This window comes from Gymnoscopelus microlampas, assembly GCF_963454915.1.
Source record: "Gymnoscopelus microlampas genome assembly, chromosome: 7".
Taxonomy (NCBI): Eukaryota; Metazoa; Chordata; class Actinopteri; order Myctophiformes; family Myctophidae; genus Gymnoscopelus; species Gymnoscopelus microlampas.
In genome coordinates, this window is record NC_139944.1 from 58152492 (window position 1) to 58175518 (window position 23027).

The 23027-nt window shown below is 42.1% G+C and overlaps 1 protein-coding gene across 1 annotated transcript in view; it reads right to left on the bottom strand.

The window, feature by feature from the left end:
• Window positions 1–1828: 1828 nt before the first annotated feature.
• LOC311048692 (uncharacterized protein) overlaps window positions 1829–23027 on the bottom strand; it is a gene marked incomplete at its 3' end in the record, with an annotated part of 174773 nt that continues 153574 nt past the window's right edge. The window contains exons 63-70 of the mRNA XM_084061954.1: window positions 21572–21802; window positions 19252–19443; window positions 18781–18972; window positions 8409–8579; window positions 6149–6331; window positions 5658–5911; window positions 4399–4534; window positions 1829–2056 (exon numbers count right to left, since the gene is read on the bottom strand). Coding sequence (XP_083918080.1) covers window positions 1829–2056; window positions 4399–4534; window positions 5658–5911; window positions 6149–6331; window positions 8409–8579; window positions 18781–18972; window positions 19252–19443; window positions 21572–21802 — 1587 coding nt within the window. The remainder of the gene's footprint in view (window positions 2057–4398; window positions 4535–5657; window positions 5912–6148; window positions 6332–8408; window positions 8580–18780; window positions 18973–19251; window positions 19444–21571; window positions 21803–23027) is intronic.

Consider the following 23027-nt stretch of genomic DNA (forward strand, 5'->3'; position numbering starts at 1 on the left):
TCATTTAGAGTTTGAACAATGGTATTATTTTTGTTTTGGTCAAAACAAAAATACTTTTTGTTTTGACCAAAAAATATCACTTACCCTCCTTTAACACATTGCCTGCCAAAAAGGAAATGTCCACAAGAGGCCGCTCTAACACAACTTAGGAATGATCCCTTGACGCTCAGAGAAGGAATGGACGGATATGACATCATCCCTATAGTAGATCTATAGATCTACAGAAATACACATGTAGGATTTCTCCTTTTTTGTGTGAAAACGAGCCTTATTCAACTGGCCCCTCCCCCACCCGCCAGACACCCTTTGTTTACTTCCGTGTCGACAACGTGTTTTCTGCGGCTCTCCAAGGATCCTCAATTTAAGGTAAAAAACGCTGACATGGGGATAAAAAAAACAATGTTTTAAAACCCCAGCATCCGTATTGTGGGGAAAGCTTTTGCTGAGAATAGCAGATCTACAAGCTCACAACGCGTCACTAGTATGGAGCCCTGAGGAACTCCTCTTTACCATATAAGGTTTTTTTTTTTTTTTTTTTTTTATCCCGCGATTTTTGTAACCCATTTTTTTCACCCGGTGCCGATTTCCTAAGTGATCCTGGGCGCTAAACCAGCTCTACACCAGCGCTAACACCAGTCCCCCACAGCCTGGGAGGCCAGGGCCGAGCTCATGCTTCCTTCAGTGCATGAGAGCCAACTGACCTTCTTGTCACCTGACAGGGGAGAGTTTCCCTGGTAGGACGTAGCGCGTGGAAGGAACACGTTATTCCAACCAGTTCCCTTCCCCTCCATCAGGCGCCCCGGCTGACATGGGGGAGGCGGTATAGAGACCAGGATTACTACATGTTTTTGTGAGGGTATTAACTACCCTAGGAGACACGGGGAGAACATGCAAACTCCACACAGAGTAGGCCCTTTCACCAACCCCACCTAGGGTATGGGCGCTGATGACACGGAGGAGAAGACACACCCCCAGCGCCCACAGCGTCCCTGGCGGGAATCGAACCCAGGACCTTCTAGCTGTGAGGCGACAGCGCTACCGACTGCGCCACCGTGCCCCTATACCATATAAGGTTTAAGTGGTTTAAACATTCATTTGCTGTGGAAGAGTTTAACAGACTTTAACAGACTAACAGACTAACAGACTTTAACAGACTAACAGACTTTAACAGACTAACAGACTAACAGACTAACAGACTTTAACAGACTAACAGACTTTAACAGACTTTAACAGACTAACAGACTTTAACAGACTAACAGACTAACAGACTTTAACAGACTAACAGACTTTAACAGACTAACAGACTAACAGACTTTAACAGACTAACAGACTAACAGACTTTAACAGACTAACAGACTTTAACAGACTAACAGACTAACAGACTAACAGACTTTAACAGACTAACAGACTTTAACAGACTTTAACAGACTAACAGACTTTAACAGACTAACAGACTAACAGACCTTAACAGACTTTAACAGACTTTAACAGACTAACAGACTAACAGACCTTAACAGACTTTAACAGACTTTAACAGACTAACAGACTAACAGACCTTAACAGACTTTAACAGACTTTAACAGACTAACAGACTAACAGACCTTAACAGACTTTAACAGACTTTAACAGACTAACAGACTAACAGACTTTAACAGACTAACAGACTTTAACAGACTAACAGACCTTAACAGACTTTAACAGACTTTAACAGACTTTAACAGACTTTATCAGACTTTGGCCTTTTTGGACGGAGATCCGTCAAATAAAACTATAGCTCTGCTTCATACAATAAAACTATCTCTGTTGAAGCATTAAAACTATAGATCTGTTATCTCTGTAGAAGCAGGGCCACCCCCGCTAAGGTCCACTTGGACGGCTTGTCCTTGGTCTTCAGGCTGAAGGCCCAGACGTAGGTGGGACCCCTCTGGCGGGTCTTGTAGACGGGACAGCGGTAAACGTTCCTCACGTCCTGCTTGTCAACGGGAACGGCCCGGACCAGCATGACCGGCATGGACGGGGTTAACTCCTTCAGCCGGGCGTCCACCATCATACCGCTCTGAGAGAGAGAGAGAGAGAGAGAGAGAGAGACACTATGAGACACGTCCAGCATCATACCGCTCTGAGAGAGAGAGAGAGACACTATGAGACACGTCCAGCATCATACCGCTCTGAAAGACAGTTGACTGGCTGCTATTCATGTTATCATATCACTACATAATGTTATATCATTGACAATACATTAACAAGCATAGGATGAGTCAAAAAATCTTTGGCCCTCATTTATCAACGCAGCGTATAAACCGCCGTATATTTTTCCATATATTCGGCGTACACCAACGTCGAAGTCACATTTATCAACGCATCCTACACAGCTGATCCGAGCTTACACTTGGTCCCAGCGTTGATAAATGTCACGGCTGAAACGAGCGTCATTTAAATAACACGCCCCATAAATATTCTCAAAACGCCCCGATTTTACGACATGAAGACGAACCAGAATACGACCAAAGACATGAAAAGCCAATAAGAAACAGCCCCCCCCCCCCCCCCGCTGGCCTCGCCGCACACGCACACGCACACGCCTCTCTCGCTCGCTCTCTCTCTCTCTCTCTCTCTCTCTCACACACACACACACACACACACACACGCCCGTAGCGTATTGTCACGTAGGCTTGTAGCCTACATGAATGACATATTATGATACCAATCACATCGGCATGAATGGAATACTTTTGTAGATTAATGTATTTAACCCATACCGAGCAGTGCGCGTTCGAGTTACACTAAAATAAAGCCCTCATGTAGGCTATTCCCATTTCCCAGTGAGACTCGGACCGTCGGACGGGCGAGTCCCGTCCCGCTCCGCATTAATGAGAGATAGCCTGGAGAGAACATTAATGAATGAAGGCTGGTGTGTGTTGGACCATGGGTTAAATGTCTGATCTCCCGGTGGCCATGAAAATATAACAGCAGCGCCGCCTGTTAGACCGGTGCTCGCGCAGAAGAGTGCTCTCGCAGAAAGCGCCCGTATATTTTGAAAATAGCAGATCTACAAGCTCACAACGCGTTGCTGGCTTGTGAGCTTGTAGATCTGCTATTTTCAATACAGACAGATCTACAATCTTATCTGAATGACTGTTAAAGCAGTTTGTTTAAATTACTTTATAAAATGTTATATTTTCACAGGGATTATTTATTAGTGTAGATATACAGATGTATGAGTGGATTAGGTGTCCAATGCCTCTCAGACAGTCAAACAATGCTGCTCCGCAGGTCTAGGATGGAATAAACGGGTGCAGCCAACGTCAACAACTGGTCCCGACCAGACGTGAGATCTCAGCGTACCGTAGGATAAAGCCCACGTCAGGATATATTGATAAATGCCGAAAATTGCGGTGATCTCGCCGTACGCCCATTATTTGGTCTACACCGCGTTGATAAATGAGGGCCTTTATGTCTGTTTTAGCCTTGATGGCCGTCCTGACCCAAGGCTCTGTCTGTATCAGAAACCATGTTGGACAGGTGGAAAACTTACAGAGTGACGCATTACTTTACCTGAGTTACATCTTCTGATGGTTGTACTTGAATGTTGACATGAAATAATAATCCCGTTTAGTGTTTCAATAAAAGTGAGCGTGAAAACATTTGACGGCGCTGATCAACACACGCTGAAAGGCTAGGATAAAGGATTGGACAGTGATGTCACTGCTATGCAACGCGGAAGTAGCACGGACATAGTACGCCATTATGTTCGAAGTTGGTTATAAAGATACCAAGGATTGGTCAGTGATGTGACATCACTGACCAATCCTTGGACCGACTCAGATTTTCTCTGTTGTTTGTGAAATCCTGGTGACGCAAGTATTATAGACTCAACGTTGTGCATATTATATTATATATTATATATATTATATTATTATATATAAGTATTATACAGTAGACTCAACGGTGTGCATCTATTATTACATTGGAGAGAAGTCCGTCCTCATTTTTCCCATCTCATTGTTTCGCACTAAACACAACAACATCATATCACATGTCACTAACAACACAAGCCACAACGTGCACAATTAATTTACTGGTGCAGTAGGCTACTTTTCATAGCTCACCACACATTTGCCTCCTCGGAGCATAATTAATTGTGTCCAGCACAAACTCACAACATCACGGTCGACCATGTTGTTCCCTAGCATCACCGCCGAGCGACACCGAAACACCGCGAGCCGGACAACATTATGGGAACACCATTTTGTTCCCTTTAACGTGAGCACAGCCACCGCCCACCGCCGAGCCAAACCCAAAGCAACACCACAACACCACAACAAGTGTAAACCAATCACAGTGTGTATTATTAGTGTAAACCAATCACAGTGTGTATAATTAGTGCAAACCAATCACCTGTGAGTCCCAGCCGGCTCCCTCCATGAACAGTCCATAAACGAGCGCTCCTTCTCGAGGAGGAGACGTAACGTCCTCTCTGCTCTTCTTAGTGACGTCACACTGGAGACACATCCTGTCCAAAGGCCACTCGTTCCTGTCAGAACCACCAGAGCATTGATCATAATTATGCTAATGAACTAGAGTCTGTATGTTGTCCTTATGGGCAGAAACGTACGAAAAACATAAAGAATGTTCATCTGCCCTCAAGTGTGACCACTTGGTCAGCAATCAGCTGGATGAAGCTGAACACTGAATCTCAAATAGGTCTAATTATTATTATTATTATTATTATTATATGACGTACCTTCTGGCCGTGGGATCAAATAGGTCTAATTATTATTATTATTGTCTCCGCCAGGAGAGTTTGTTTTCACTTTCCGTCAGCCAAGCAAACATTGGTCGAGCCTCACGTGACACTTGACAATACGGTGAAATAGTGTGATCTGATTGGCTAGTGACATATAACGGGCTAAGTGAGGTAAGACAGGAATAATCACTAAATGGCTGAGAAATGGCGGATACTGTAACAATTGGATAGGACACTTACACAGACAGGACAGATAGGACACTTACACAGACAGGACGGATAGGACACTTACATAGACAGGACGGATAGGACACTTATACAGACAAGACGGATAGGACACTTATACAGACAGGACGGATAGGACACTTACATAGACAGGACGGATAGGACACTTATACAGACAGGACGGATAGGACACTTATACAGACAGGACGGATAGGACACTTACATAGACAGGACGGATAGGACACTTATACAGACAGGATGGATAGGACACTTATACAGACAGGACACTTACACAGACAGGACGGATAGGACACTTATACAGACAGGACGCATAGGACACTTATACAGACAGGACGGATAGGACACGGATAGGACACTTATACAGACAGGATGGATAGGACACTTACATAGACAGGACGGATAGGACACTTATACAGACAGGACGGATAGGACACTTATACAGACAGGACGGATAGGACACTTATACAGACAGGACGGATAGGACACTTATACAGACGGATAGGACACTTGTGTCATGTTACTATGACACAGTAACATGTTCTATTTTTTGTAAGAATTAGAACATAAGAATTAGAACATTCCCAACATTCCCAACACAAGTCTGCTGGCGGAGACTTGTGCTCCGAGGAGCACTTTTTCTAGTTATTATTATAATAATTAGTACCTTCTGGCCGTGGTCTGCATGATGGCGGTGAGGAAGGACTGTGGGTTGAAGAACCCGGCCAGCCACACGGCAGAGGGCAGACTGAAGTCCAGCGTCCAGACCTCCAGCTCTCTGACGCGGGTCAGCAGGTCCGTGAACCACAGCAGCAGACCCAGCATGGAGGGGTAGGCCAGCCGGGACCAGCCCGACGGAACCAGGTCCAGGAACATGGAGTTCTGGAGACTCTCCATGTCAGCGCTCATGGTCAGCTCTCCCTGGAACAACATGGAACCATCACACATCATTCTGTCTTCAAACATTTATAACTTTTATAGATAAAAACATGAAGATTATAACATATTATGGTAATTAGGCTGGTTTGAACCTCTTTGTACGTACACAGTTCATTACGACTAAACTCATTATTATATATAACTAAATGATTAGCTACTCTAAATGTAGTGAGTAAATCAAAAGTATTATAATAATAACTGCCCCGTGTTCCAACTCACCTTGAGACCCAGGCTGAGCTCGCGCAGCGAGCGCCGCATCTCCTGCGTCAGCAGGTTCATGCGCTCGCACTCCTGCAGCGCCACCACCTGGTAGGGAGTCCTGTCCTCCGCCTTCCCCAGCAGCTCGGCCATGTTGAACTGCTCTGGGAGTTTCTCCACGATCTCCTCCAGGACCGCTCGCACCTGGAGGTCCATATGAGACATAATGAATGAGATGAGGTCCATATGAGACATAATGAATGAGATGAGGTCCATATGAGACATAGTCTCGCGTCACCAGACAACTATTCCACAATCTCTGAATGCTATATACTATATAGCATTCAGAGATTTTCGGGAAGTGGAGTTCCAGACTCTATATAGTATATAGAGTCTGGAACTCCACTTCCCGAAAGCTGCTTAAAGGGCAAGACCACTTTGGTAGAGGTTTGGGTTGTGTAGTTACCTTCCTATGATGTAACTCCAAAGGTGGACAAGAAATCGAAAATAATTGCTCCATTGATTAGAAATTGATAATTCAAAATATGCTCTTCATTGACTTACATTGTACGGTAAAACAGCTCTCAAAGTCACTCTTTTAGCACATAAACTAATGCAAACAAAGTTGATTCAGACAATATAGAACATCACCAAAACCAGTACTGTTTATTTTTTTAATACAAATGTCAACTTCCTGTTGATTTTACCATTTTTATTAAGAAGAAAACCCGGACTGGATCCGCGGATCCGGATTTGGATCTTCAAATAGTAAAATCAACAGGAAGTTCACATTTTTATTAAAAAAACAAACAGTACTGGGTTTGGTGATGTTCTATATTGTCTGAATCAGCTTTGTTTGTGTTCGTTTACGTGCTAAAAGAGTGACTTTGAGAGCTGTTTTACCGTACAATGTAAGTCAATGAGGAGCATATTTTGAATTATCAATTTCTAATCAATGGAGCAATTATTTTGATTTCTTGTCCACGTTGGGGTTACATCATGGCAAGGTAACTACACAACCCAAACCTCTACCAAAGTGGTCTTACCCTTTAACGGAAGCTACTCAGACCGGAAAAACATTCGACCAATCACGACGCGGTGCCCGCGGACCTGTAGTCCCAGTGGAAACAGAACCGATGCGGAAGCATAGAGTCATAGGTAGATTCATGTTATTTGTGCGAGGATTGTTTATCATTATATTCATATATGTATCATATATGATACATATATATATATTTGTATATATATTCATATATATATCATATTTATATTATTTAACACTTTTTGTTTTGATTCCAGTCGGACTCCTTTGCGCCACTGCACAATGCTAAAACGGAAGTGGGTAGGGGAGGGGCTTCCGCTTTCCCCTTAAGCATAATCAGAGCTTCCGAGTCCCAGACTGTATGCCGGAAACATTTGTAAATTGTGGGAGGCAACAGTCTGGCCACGCGAGACTATATGAGACATAATGAATGAGATGAGGTCCATATGAGACATAATGAATGAGATGAGGTCCATATGAGACATAATGAATGAGATGAGGTCCATATGAGACATAATGAATGAGATGAGGTCCATGTGAGACATAATGAATGAGATGAGGTCCATGTGAGACATAATGAATGAGATGAGGTCCATGTGAGACATAATGAATGAGATGAGATCCATATGAGACATAATGAATGAGATGAGGTCCATATGAGACATAATGAATGAGATGAGGTCCATATGAGACATAATGAATGAGATGAGATCCATATGAGACATAATGAATGAGATGAGATCCATATGAGACATAATGAATGAGATGAGGTCCATGTGAGACATAATGAATGAGATGAGGTCCATGTGAGACATAATAAGATGAGGTCCATATGAGACATAATGAGATGAGATGAGGTCCATATGAGACAGAATGAATGAGATGAGGTCCATGTGAGACATAATGAATGAGATGAGGTCCATGTGAGACATAATGAATGAGATGAGGTCCATATGAGACATAATGAATGAGATGAGGTCCATGTGAGACATAATGAATGAGATGAGGTCCATAGGAGACATAATGAATGAGATGAGGTCCATGTGAGACATAATGAATGAGATGAGGTCCATATGAGACATAATGAATGAGATGAGGTCCATATGAGACATAATGAATGAGATGAGGTCCATGTGAGACATAATGAATGAGATGAGGTCCATATGAGACATAATGAATGAGATGAGGTCCATATGAGACATAATGAATGAGATTATTATAGTACGGTCCTGCTCCTACCTTGTGGTCGCGGGTGGATCCGCCCCCCTCCCCCGCCCCCCCGTCCCGGGGCTGCATCTCCAGCACGGTGAGGAACAGCTTGTGGGACGTCTGGGTCTGGAAGCCGATCTCAGCGTTGGGATGGAGGCCGTAGAGGAGAGGAGACTCTGCAGGGAGGAGCTCATCGATGTACTGGAAGCAGGGACACATTTATGACTTTATTACTTTATCAAAGGTAGGGTAAGTGATTTGCTTTGGTTAAAATAAGGGTTAAATAGCTCTATATTCTGATGGAATTGGAACTGGAACACTATTCAAATTAAGCTTAAAAATGGGTACTTTCTCCTGATTGGCTGAGATGTTGACACCTACCGAAAAATGTATTTTCTGTTTATTAAAGAGCTGGAGAGACGGGGAGACTCCTGTTACTGAACAAACACTCTATAGCAATGATTACTATACCAAAAAATATCACTTACCCTACCTTTAATGAACAGCAGACAGTACATATATTAGTTTATTAATGAACAGGGACAGTAGACAGTATGTTTACTTTATTAATGAACAGCAGACAGTACATATATTAGTTTATTACTTTATTAACATGTTCCCTGCCATTGACAGACATCTCTGTCAATTCAAATCCAACGTGTGTGTGTGTGTGTGTGTGTGTGTGTGTGTGTGTGTGTGTGTGTGTGTGTGTGTGTGTGTGTGTGTGTGTGTGTGTGTGTGTGTGTGTGTGTGTGTGTGTGTGTCAGCTGAGCGGTTAATAGTTCTAAGCCTGGATTGCTCTACGACAGTAAAATAAATAAACAAACAAATAAAACAAAATGTTTCCTTTCCAATCAGCCCCCTTTATTGTAAACTACAGCTAATGACAGTGTGTGTGTGTCTTTATTTTAAACTACATCTAATGACAGTGTGTGTGTCTTTATTTTAAACTACAGCTAATGACAGTGTGTGTGTCTTTATTTTAAACTACATCTAATGACAGTGTGTGTGTCTTTATTATAAACTACAGCTAATGACAGTGTGTGTGTCTTTATTATAAACTACATCTAATGACAGTGTGTGTGTCTTTATTATAAACTACATCTAATGACAGTGTGTGTGTCTTTATTTTAAACTACAGCTAATGACAGTGTGTGTGTGTCTTTATTTTACACTACAGCTAATGACAGTGTGTGTGTCTTTATTATAAACTACATCTAATGACAGTGTGTGTGTGTCTTTATTTTAAACTACATCTAATGACAGTGTGTGTCTTTATTTTAAACTACATCTAATGACAGTGTGTGTGTGTCTTTATTTTACACTACAGCTAATGACAGTGTGTGTGTGTCTTTATTTTACACTACAGCTAATATATATATAATCTTTATTCCAGACTCATGCGTCCATATAAAAAGAAAAGACATCACATAATATAAAAAGAGACAGCAGTGTAAAAATATACAATGTATACAAATCAAAACAAAACAAAACATCACTCAAGCGCTCCCGCCCCTCCCCACACACACCAATTCATAAGGCGGCTGTCAAGCGCCAAGTCAATCAATTAAAAAGTATATAGGCTATTACGCCAATGCTCTCTAAGCCTGGATGAGTATCTATAACTGCTTCTCATAGGGTTGGTTAGAGCCTCTATGATGCTGTTCACGGACACATCAAGCCGACACATAAATTTGTACATCAATTGTCTTAAAAGTGCATCACAAGCAGGCACACCAGTGGACACAAACAATTGACTGGCACTATGCCATCTGGGTATGTGAAGTAACAACCTCATGGCATCATTATACGCCACTCTGAGCCTCTGCAGACTCCTCACCCTGTAAGAGTACCAGAGATGAGCCGTATACAGAGGTGTGACATAAGCTCTGAACAGCGAACACTTAACATCAACAGAACACATAGAAAATTTCCGTAGCAGCATATTGGCCTGTCCATAGATTTTTCTACATTGTCTATAGATATCTCTGTCGTCCATCCAATCATCAGTGAGGACATGACCAAGGTATTTAGTTTCCTTACATACTAAAAGAGGACTCTCACACAATTGAAAAGCAGGGAAGGATTCTTTCCTGTCCTCTCTGCTTCTCACGATCATGATGTTACTTTTTTTAGCATTATATTTGATGTCAAAGTCTTTACCATACTGTGTGCAGATCCTCAATAATTGTTGAAGGCCAGCACTGTATGGACTACATAAAACCAAATCATCTGCATACATGAGATGATTGACAACAGTGTCACCCACAAGACAGCCAGTGTTCCATTTAGCTGTATTGATAGGTCATCCATATAAACATTAAACAATACGGGGGATAAAATCCCTCCTTGGCGTACGCCATTACTGACATGAAATGGTTCAGAAATGCAATTGCCCCATTTTACCTGAAACATCTGACGTGCATACCAAAAGACCAGTATTCTAACTAAATATCTTGGAACACCTCTATCAATCAATTTCATAAATAACTTTGCATGGTTAATTCTATCGAAAGCTCTAGAGGCATCAATCTAACTATATAAATGGCGACCGACTTCCGCACCCTCGGTGTCCACACCCCACAGCTCTGTTATCGAATAAACAACGCACCGCCAGACCACATGTCGCCAACTGACTCGCCACGGCCGCCGCGCTGAATTTACGCCTCGCGTAGGGGACATCTCACTGCACACTACACCTTTTCCACCGCGCAACATAATTAATTCTACTCACCAAATGTCGGACAAAACGGAAGGGGAGGCAGCTTCGTACCGTTTACCGTGCGCACGACCTCATCACCACAACAGCAGCCAGCCGCTGCGGGGGTTTTTTCCTTTTTTTCAAAACTTTTTTTTTGGTCACCATTTTCTCCAGGCACCATTTCTGGTGTAACGTGCGGCAGCATGCGCTGGGTTGCGCCGCCATTGCACTCTGCCCATCTCCTCCACACCAACACACACGCAGCTCCTTTGCTTCAACCCCCCCCCCCCCTTCTTAGTACCTCCTTTGTTCCACCCAGGCCGTTACTTTCACTTCACTCATGTCTCGATCACACTATGTCCGTCCTTCACGTGCCATGTTCATCCCAAACACAAAAACAAACAACTCGGGTTGCCAAGTCGTTGGCATGCCAGGTTCTCTAAAAACAAGCGCCAGAAACAAGCAACCACCTTCATGAAAAAAAAAAAAAAAACGAAGGGGTCCCCCATGTTCCAGGGGGGTCCCCGCGCGTCCCAACACTCCACAGGGGGTCCGTCGACCAGCAGGGGGTCCGCGGGGGTCCCCCTCAAACATCAAAAATATATTTTTTTCAATTTTTTTTTTTAACTTTTCCACAGTTTTACTCCAGCAATTTGAGTACCCCAATATACACGCGGCCACGCTGGGCCCCGTGCGCGGCTGGGGTTGAGGGGGGCGTAGCCCCCCGAAACTCTAGTAAAACATAAAAATACAGTAGAATTCTGGATTCTGTATTTGTCAACTATCTCCTTTAAGGCATATATACATAAATCAGTGCTATGTTTTCTTTTGAACCCAAACTGATTATCAGTAGTGAGAACAAACATCTCCAGCCTAGTTAGGAGAATTATTTCTAAAATTCTAGACAAGATACTGGCAAGGGCAATCGGTCTGTAATTGTCCATGCTATTTAGCTTCCCAGCCTTGTCTTTCAAGACAGGCACCAGCAGAACAGACATAATAGATTCAGGAAGAACACCATGAACCATGAGGCCTGTGAAACACATAGCAAGCAGGGGACAGAGCCTAGAGCTGGCATACTTTAGGTGTTCTGCAGTAAGAAACATCAACTGATTTGACTACCATATTTGGGGATAGATCAACATTATCAATTACCACAGCATTGCTCTTAACACAGTTAAAAAGATTATTTTCCATTTTCCTAGCAAGAGAATTTGCCCTCACCTTTGTCTTGATAAAACGAAGGGCATGCTTAAATTTTGCATTTGTTTCTTTTTTACGATCAAGTAAGTCCCCCTGTCTGGGCCTGCCTGCCTCTAGTGGGGTCACACATTGAGGTTCCGTGACCATCCTTTGGCAAGGATGGTTTGACGATTGATTTGACCTCTATGGACCTTTTAAAAAAAATCCCGGCATTTTTTGCTAGACAGCCAAATTCAAAATGGCGCCCGGCGCCATCTCTAAAAATTAACTTTTGATCTGGATGACCTAGAATCAAGTATGAAGGCACTTTTCTATACAAGTCAACCATGAGGATTCCAAATTTGACACAATTTTAATTGTAAGACCTCGTTTTGACTCCGAAATTCAAGATGGCCGACATCCAGTAGAGTTAAAACTTATACCCAGGGGGCAAAGGGGGGTATGCTGCATTTGCCCTGCCATAAAAGGTTGGCCACCAGAAATAATATCTATGACCCAGTAGGATCACAACCTATATGGACAACAAGGTCACCTTGCTGCTGGAAATCCAATATGGCCGCCTCAATATTATCAGAAAATAGCTTTGGCAATAACTTTTGAACCAGATGGGCTAGAAATAAAAACTTGGTGTCTATTTCATGGTTTCAGAGCATGGGAAACTCAATGGAATACTTATCTTTATGATTGGGCTTGTCTGGACCTTTCATTTGCATATTTCCAGGATGGACGCCACGCGAAAATGAGTTTTACTATGACTTTTACAGTGACAGCTGACTGTTATGGCAAAAAGTCTGCTTTTTAAGTAATATGAACACATTTGGTCAGTTTGAGCTTTAATTTATATGTTGTCAATATGGCAGACCCACACCATGAGTCTGCTCAGAGTCGTGTAATCCGGGATGCAGAGATGGTAGTCAAGGCAGCAGTGGAGACTAACCCATTTACAGTGAGCACATCATCCATGATCAACATATCTACAGGACAGTGTGCTGATTCCACAGTCAAGGACGACTTGATGAGTGTGAAAGAACTGGGTCTGAAGACACTGTGTGAGTCACTGTCCAGTGAACAGAAGAAGACAAGCATAATGAAGCTTAACACTTTCTACACTCAAAACACAAAATCTAAAAAATCTAAGGGGAAAACCTCAGCACCTGGCAAGAGCAATGAAATGACTGCCCTCCTGCGCATGACCCAAATCATAGCCAGTGGTGGGGAACTCAACCTTGTTGACTTTATAGGCAACCACGAGTGCAGTGACTTCCCCCCTTCCCTCTTCCAGGAAGATGGCAGGATGAGAACAGGTACCAAGGCAAGCCTTGTTAACACATCCACCGCCAAGGGCTAATCTCATAATGTACTCACCACTGCCAAGCTTTTATTGTTGTTTTTTGTTTTTTTCAAGTCGCCATAGCCCTCGTTAAAATCCTTTAGAATCCGCGATGGAATGTTTGTAAACAAGCTCCACATGTTGCCTCGTCTTTTAGTCCAGACCGCGAGTCAAACGGAGCCGCGATGTATGAGTTCTGACCGTTTATGTTAACATGGGAAATGCGAGGAGAAAAAACTTAGAATGGAGGCGGACGGGAAACAATTACTTCCGGGTAAATTCCGGGTCACTTCCGGTGGTGTTACACTGAAAATAGTCCCCGAAAAAAAAAAAATCGAAATTTCTTTTTTTTGAAAAAAAGGAAAAAACACCCGCACCGTAGGACTACGGTTTCGGCGCTTAACAGTTGGATTTAACGGACCGTAGGACTACGTTCTTGGCGGTTAATGTGTTAAGGTCCTGAAAGAGGAGACCAAAGTTGCATGCATCCCTGACCTGCCTACAGAAGACATAAAAACAGCAGTAGTTATTGATGCCATGTATGCCATGCGCCATTGGTCGTTCCTGAAAGGTGAAGCATTTGGAACAATCGCTGAACGATACCAACGTCTGCTGTTGAATGATGTGCCTGCTGGCACAGAGATCATTCACTTCTGTTTTGACCGGTACAGTGGACCTAGTCTTAAGACAGCTGAGCAAGAACACAGATATGCTTGACCAAAACCTACCAAAGAATAGGAAGTCAGTATGCATTACACAGCTCCAGATCCTCAGGAGTTTTTTGCTGTGTCAGCTAACAAGGCAAACCTATTGAGTTTCCTCTGTGACGAATGGTGTGAAAATGAGAAACTTAAGTCGGCCCTTGGTCCAACACATCTTTACCTGGGTGGGGGGTTTAAAGAAGAGACAAGGAGTGTGGTGATCAAGGAGGGGTCTATTGAAGATGTCCCTGCACTAGAATCCACACAACAGGAGGCTGATACAAGAATAATACTCCACACCCTGTACAGTGTCCAGAATGACAAAGTTGACAGAGTTGTCATCCATGCCAATGACACAGACATCATCATCATGTGCCTTTACTATGCAGCAACCCATCTCAGATGCCTTCCAGAGCTATGGGTGAGAACAGAGCAAAATTCATACCTTCCTATCCATCAAATGGTATCAGCACTGGGGCTCGCACAGTGTCGTGCCCTGCCCTTTATCCATAGTTTAAGTGGCAGAGATACCGTACCACCAGCTATCCCTTCTTCACTGGGAAGAAGGCATGGTTCAAGGCCATCATGCGTCTGGATCTCTGCACTTGAGGAGTTTGGTGAAAACTCTTATGATTCCCTCTCAGATGACGTCCATCAATCAGGCACGAGACCTCACAATAGCTGCATATACATCCAAAGCGGACCACCAGGAGGATTTTGACCTGAGTAAGCTTAGAGTGTACAAGTTCCTCAATAATAGATCAAGCCTCTTAAAGCTGCTGCCCCCGACAGAGAATGCCTTTGACCTGCACCTGAGAAGAGCTGTTCTAGCAACCATAATAGATAAATGTGCACATATCGCCAAGCCGGATATTCCTTCTTTCACAGAGTATGGATGGTCTCTCAGTGCTAGCAATGCAGTCCCCCTTGCATCTACCGAGCCAGCCTGGCCTGTGTCAATGAACAAGGCAATATCATGCAGCTGTATCAAAGGCTGCCAGAAAAACTGTTCCCGTGCAAAGAAGGCAATTCCATGCTACTTAGGATGCCGTTGCCAGGGACTAGAGACATGATGCAGCAGGATCAGTGCAACACATGACAACAGTGACAGTGAATAGCATTGTACCATAGTATCATTGGCTTTAGAAGCAGGCAAGACAGCACCATAGAGGTCAAAATGAACCTTTTGTAGGCAACCTCAACTCCGCCTTTACTCTATTTGTCACTAAGTAGTCTATCTTTTGTTATGTTACTTGAATGCATACCACTATGTTAATTTGTATAGCCCTAAAGTTGAAGTTTTTGGCAAGTCTTGGAGTGTGCATGTGTCTGTTTATATTGTATTTAGTTTATTAAAATGATACATAAGATACATTGTGGGCCTTTTCTCTGATTTTTCTCTGCAATCATCCCCACAACTATAGATCTATAAATCAATAAATCTGAGGGAAAATGTAATACCATACATTATTTATGACTGCAGCCATATTGACAACATATAAATTAAAGCTCAAACTGACCAAATGTGTTCATATTGCTTAAAAAGCAGACTTTTTACCATAACAGTCAGCTGTCACTGTAAAAGTCATAGTAAAACTCATTTTCGCGTGGCGTCCATCTTGGAAATATGCAAATGAAAGGTCCAGACACACCCAATCATAAAGATAAGTATTCCATTGAGTTTCTCATGCTCTGAAACCATGAAATAGACACCAAGTTTTTATTTCTAGCCCATCTGGTTCAAACGTTATTGCCAAAGCTATTTTCTGATAATATTGAGGCGGCCATATTGGATTTCCAGCAGCAAGGTGACCTTGTTGTCCATATAGGTTGTGATCCTACTGGGTCATAGATATTATTTCTGGTGGCCAACCTTTTATGGCAGGGCAAATGCAGCATACCCCCCTTTGCCCCCTGGGTATAAGTTTTTACTCTACTGGATGTCGGCCATCTTGAATTTTAGAGTCAAAACGAGGTCTTACAATTAAATTGTGTCAGATTTGGAATCCTCATGGTTGACTTGTATGGAAAACTGCCTTCATACATGATTCTAGGTCATCCAGATCAAAAGTTAATTTTTAGAGATGGCGCCGGGCGCCATTTTGAATTTGGCTGTCTAGCAAAAAATGCCGGGATTTTTGGGAGGGACCTGGGGGCTAAATCTTTTTTAAAGGGTCCATAGAGGTCAAATCAATCGTCAAACCATCCTTGCCAAAGGATGGTCACGGAACCTCAATTTGTGACCCCACTACTCAGACCAGACTTTAAAGGCCTTTCTGGCTTCAGAGTGTTGCTCAGCCACAAACTCATTCCAACCGGGTTTGAGGTTAAAAACCTTGCTATTGACTTTACAGAATGGCTCACTGGAGTCAATTAAAACTGATACAATATTGTCATACATGGCACACAAATCAGTAGCATGATGCGGGTCTGTACAGTTCACATTTAAACACATTAGTGAATCCCTGGGCAGTTCTGTATTTTTCAAAAAATTGTCTGACTGGATAGAATATCTCTCAATGTCCTCTCTGGTTAGTTTTGACCACACCAGCTTCCCTTTGTTAACAGCACTACCAGTAACAGTCAGCTGGGGTACATTCTCAACATTAATCTTTATGGCAATGGGTATATGATCAGAAGTGGCCAACCCATACAGAATCTGTATATTATCCAGTGAGGCATGAGCATCTGCAGTAGACAAACAATGATCTAGCCAAGATGTTGTATGACATGCTTCACTTACATAAGTGAAGCTGTTGTCAGGCAGAAAATCTTTACTAGATAAAATTAAACAACTGTCATTACAGAACTCTATCAGATGTTTTGCAAATAGAGAGTTACAGTCAGACAAGTCAGCATTAATAGTCCCCAATGACATAGACACAAGTAGAACCACTGTCCTCAATAAAATAATTAATAAAAGCTAACCTATGCAGGAATTCATCTTCAGATTTATAAGATTCACAGGGTGTGTACAAATTTAAAATTATGAATTTCTTCTCATTAAAATTAATCTCTAATCCAATGGCCCAGTCAACATTAAGTCTTACCACCTTCACCATTGGGTCATATTTAATATTCCAAAGGATAGCCACTCCACCTGCTATCCTGCCTTGGACTATCTTAGTGCTGAGGTCAGTGGTAGACTCACCAGCACCATGAAAATTGTCATGTATCGTGTTAAGTTTATCAAGGTCTTGTTTAGCAAGCCAGGTCTCTTGTATACATAAAAAGTCACACTCAGCAAGCAATGTGTCCACCACCAGCCGTCGTGATTTATCCGCAGCAGTGTGTCCCACATGCAAGCCGCGCGCATTGTATGATACGACTCGCATTTTATTATTCATTGTTCTGTTTAACTCACCACGGGGGTCTACTACCCACTGCCCCCAGCCTCAACAGACTCATGGGATTCAGCAGAGCATAGCTCTGAGAGCGGGGATAATGACAGTGTGTGTGTCTTTATTTTAAACTACAGCTAATGACAGTGTGTGTCTTTATTTTAAACTACAGCTAATGACAGTGTGTGTGTCTTTATTTTAAACTACAGCTAATGACAGTGTGTGTGTCTTTATTTTAAACTACAGCTAATGACAGTGTGTGTGTGTGTGTGTGTGTGTGTGTGTGTGTGTGTGTCTTTATTTTAAACTACAGCTAATGACAGTGTGTGTGTCTTTATTTTACACTACATCTAATGACAGTGTGTGTGTGTGTGTGTCTTTATTTTAAACTACAGCTAATGACAGTGTGTGTGTGTCTTTATTTTAAACTACAGCTAATGACAGTGTGTGTCTTTATTATAAACTACATCTAATGACAGTGTGTGTCTTTATTATAAACTACAGCTAATGACAGTGTGTGTGTCTTTATTATGAACTACAACTAATGACAGTGTGTGTGTCTTTATTTTAAACTACAGCTAATGACAGTGTGTGTGTGTCTTTATTTTAAACTACATCTAATGACAGTGTGTGTCTTTATTATAAACTACAGCTAATGACAGTGTGTGTGTCTTTATTATGAACTACAACTAATGACAGTGTGTGTGTCTTTATTTTAAACTACAGCTAATGACAGTGTGTGTGTCTTTATTATGAACTACAACTAATGACAGTGTGTGTGTGTCTTTATTTTAAACTACAGCTAATGACAGTGTGTGTGTGTCTTTATTTTAAACTACATCTAATGACAGTGTGTGTGTGTCTTTATTTTAAACTACAGCTAATGACAGTGTGTGTGTGTCTTTATTTTAAACTACAGCTAATGACAGTGTGTGTGTGTCTTTATTTTAAACTACAGCTAATGACAGTGTGTGTGTGTCTTTATTTTAAACTACAGCTAATGACAGTGTGTGTGTGTCTTTATTATAAACTACATCTAATGACAGTGTGTGTCTTTATTATAAACTACATCTAATGACAGTGTGTGTGTCTTGGTGGGATTTGTAGTCTTTTCCTTCAGTCTGACCTGGTGGTAGGAGTTGTAGTCCATGTTGCCGGGCAGAGGGAAGCCGGGTGCGAGGCAGAGCTCTCCCTCCATCATGGCGGGGGAGATGAACTCCTCCAGGTAGGCGTTACACAGCCGGCGGTCCCAGTCGTCTGTGATGTGACCTCCATACATGATCTCACCAAACAGGTAGCGCAGGTCAGAGTATGGAACCTACACACACACACACACACACACACACACACACACACGTCTGAGTATGGAACCTTCATCACCATCACCACACACCGCCACCATCATCATCATCATCATCATCATCATCATCAGCACACGCACGCACGCACGCGCGCACACACACACACACACACACACACACACACACACACACACACACACACACACACACACACACACACACACACACACACACACACACACACACACACACACACACACACACACACACACACACACACACACACACACACACACCTTGGCGTTGGCCTCCAGGTAGTTGAGGAGCACGTTGACAGAGATGGTGAGGTCTCCGGTGTTGAAGGGATACGATCTGTTCCAGCCCTGAGGTCCAAACTTCCTCCTCTCTGCCACCACAGCATGGAAGTAGCACAGAGAAAACAGGATGGACTTAAACTCCTTCTCATAGGAGCACAGCTCCATGGTGTCCTTAAGAGAAGAGAAGAGAAGATAAGATATTAAACTCCTTCTCATAGGAGCACAGCTCCATGGTGTCCTTAAGAGAAGAGAAGATAAGATATTAAACTCCTTCTCATAGGAGCACAGCTCCATGGTGTCCTTAAGAGAAGAGAAGATAAGATATTAAACTCCTTCTCCCAGTGGCCAGTGGCCAGTGGCCCAGTAGTCAGTGGCGTGCACAGACATTTTGAGGGGCAGGTGCTCAAGTATATTATATTTTTTTGTTTACTTGGTCTGCTCTTTTTCCCCTCTACACCTATACCTCTTTGCCAAAAATAGCCCACAACGCCTCGCAGCGCGAGGCGTTGTGAGCTTGTAGATCTGCTATTTTTGGCTAAAGTTCTCCTCAGAAAAGGGATGCTAGGTTTCGAGTGGTTATGGTAAAAAGAAAAATCATATCACATAAAGATTTGGCGGACCCCCTGTAGTAACTCTGAGGACCCCCTAGGGGTCCCGGACCCCCTGTTGAAGACCCCTGCTGTAAACTGAAAAAAAAAACTTCTTCTCCTTTTTTTCAAAAGGGCACTTCTGGTCAAGAGGGCAAAGGGCAGGTGCTCCAGCACCACCTAGAGTCTATCTGTGCACGTCCCTGCCTTCTCCCATGCAAACATCTCCAGAGTGACCTGAAGAGAACTATGTACCTGTAAGGGTCCATTTGGTACATCTATGTACCTGTAAGGGTCCATTTGGTACAACTATGTACCTGTAAGGGTCCATTTGGTACATCTATGTACCTGTAAGGGTCCATTTGGTACAACTATGTATTGAATCTGTGGTTCTGCTCTTATTCTACTCTAAATGACATTTCAAACTCAATCAGTCGGCTTCATCAGTTGATTGGTCAGGTCAGTAATTAGGTTGTAAAGCATTGAAAACATGTGAATGGAACCTGGAGCTTCTTCTCTCTGATGTTTGTTTGTTTGTTTAAATGACTGAGAACCTCCATTTTTTTTACAGTTTGCTGGTGCTGGTGCACTCTGGGAAGTGTAGTTATTTGAGCAGAGTAGGAGTAGTGTTGAATACACACACAAACCCTCCCTCTAATACACAAGCATGTTAAAGGGGATACACCATGAATTTTTTTTTTTTTTAGGTTTTTAGTATTTTTTAACAATTTTTTTTTTTAACATTCAGTCATTCATGCTCATTTCATGGATTTCCTGAATGGGCGTGTCTGAACAGGCCATTTCAGAATGGCAGGGCAAGTGATGTCACTTGCCCTGATTTTGCATTGATGATGGCCAGACAGAATTGCTCAGTAGCTCCCCCCTGCCCAATAGGACGTTTTGGTATTGCAGCTGAAAAAGCTTGGAATGACAGACAGTCAGATTGTGAGAAGAAATATCTGGATGTTTTTTAGGCTTACAACCTGTTTAAAACGTATTAGGGGGCAATATTTATATATAATATATATTTTTTAAATTCATGGTGTAGCCCCTTTAAAATGCATCCTCACAACGGTCATTGTGAGCTTGTATATCCGATCTATTGGCTGAACATATTTGTGTAGAGTGAAAACTGGAGGGGGCCTAGCACAGAGCCCATGGGAATCTGGTCAACTAAGTATAGGTTTTCAGTGTGTAATGTAATGTGTTGTACCTAGGAGAGGTTGTCCTTATGCAGGTTGTCCTTATGCAGGTTAACATGGTGGTAAGTGGGCCTTATGCAGGTTAACATGGTGGTAAGTGGGCCTTATGCAGGTTAACATGGTGGTAAGTGGGCCTAATGCAGGTTAACATGGTGGTATCTACCTGAGTAAAGTTGTCCAGGGCCTTATGCAGGTTAACATGGTGGTAAGTGGGCCTTATGCAGGTTAACATGGTGGTAAGTGGGCCTTATGCAGGTTAACATGGTGGTAAGTGTGCCTTATGCAGGTTAACATGGTGGTATCTACCTGGGAGACGTTGTCCAGGGCCTTATGCAGGTTAACATGGTGGTATATACCTGGGTAAAGTTGTCCAGGGCCTTATGCAGGTTAACATGGTGGTATCTACCTGAGTAAAGTTGTCCAGGGCCTTATGCAGGTTAACATGGTGGTAAGTGGGCCTTATGCAGGTTAACATGGTGGTAAGTGGGCCTTATGCATGGTGGTATATACCTGGGTAAAGTTGTCCAGGGCCTTATGCAGGTTGGCGTTGATGCCGCTGGGCGGCTCGTTGGTGATCTTGATGGCGTTGTCCAGGACGCCCTGAGGGATGATGTGTCCGTCCGGCGAGGAGGCGGGCTCTGCGCTGACGAACACCCTGAAGGCCGGGTGGCTAAGCCCCTCCCCCTGCTGCTCCAGACGCTTCTCCAGGACGCCCAGCCAGCGCGCCACCAGGTGGATGTTCTGAGACATGACACATTAATATGTTTGATAACAGTATAAGGTCTATGTATCACTGAGGATACAATATATACTTTATTAATATGTTTGATAACAGTATAAGGTCTGTGTATCACTGAGGATACAATATATACTTTATTAATATGTTTGATAACAGTATAAGGTCTATGGAGCTCACTGAGGATACAATATATACTTTATTAATATGTTTGATAACAGTATAAGGTCTGTGTATCACTGAGAATACAATATATACTTTATTAATATGTTTGATAACAGTATAAGGTCTGTGTATCACTGAGGATACAATATATACTTTATTAATATGTTTGATAACAGTATAAGGTCTGTGTATCACTGAGAATACAATATATACTTTATTAATATGTTTGATAACAGTATAAGGTCTGTGTATCACTGAGGATACAATATATACTTTATTAATATGTTTGATAACAGTATAAGGTCTGTGTATCACTGAGGATACAATATATACTTTATTAATATGTTTGATAACAGTATAAGGTCTGTGTATCACTGAGGATACAATATATACTTTATTAATATGTTTGATAACAGTATAAGGTCTGTGTATCACTGAGGATACAATATATACTTTATTAATATGTTTGATAACAGTATAAGGTCTGTGTATCACTGAGGATACAATATATACTTTATTAATATGTTTAATAACAGTATAAGGTCTGTGTATCACTGAGGATACAATATATACTTTATTAATATGTTTGATAACAGTATAAGGTCTGTGTATCACTGAGGATACAATATATACTTTATTAATATGTTTAATAACAGTATAAGGTCTGTGTATCACTGAGGATACAATATATACTTTATTAATATGTTTAATAACAGTATAAGGTCTGTGTATCACTGAGGATACAATATATACTTTATTAATATGTTTGATAACAGTATAAGGTCTGTGTATCACTGAGAATACAATATATACTTTATTAATATGTTTGATAACAGTATAAGGTCTGTGTATCACTGAGGATACAATATATACTTTATTAATATGTTTGATAACAGTATAAGGTCTGTGTATCACTGAGAATACAATATATACTTTATTAATATGTTTGATAACAGTATAAGGTCTGTGTATCACTGAGAATACAATATATACTTTATTAATATGTTTGATAACAGTATAAGGTCTGTGTATCACTGAGAATACAATATATACTTTATTAATATG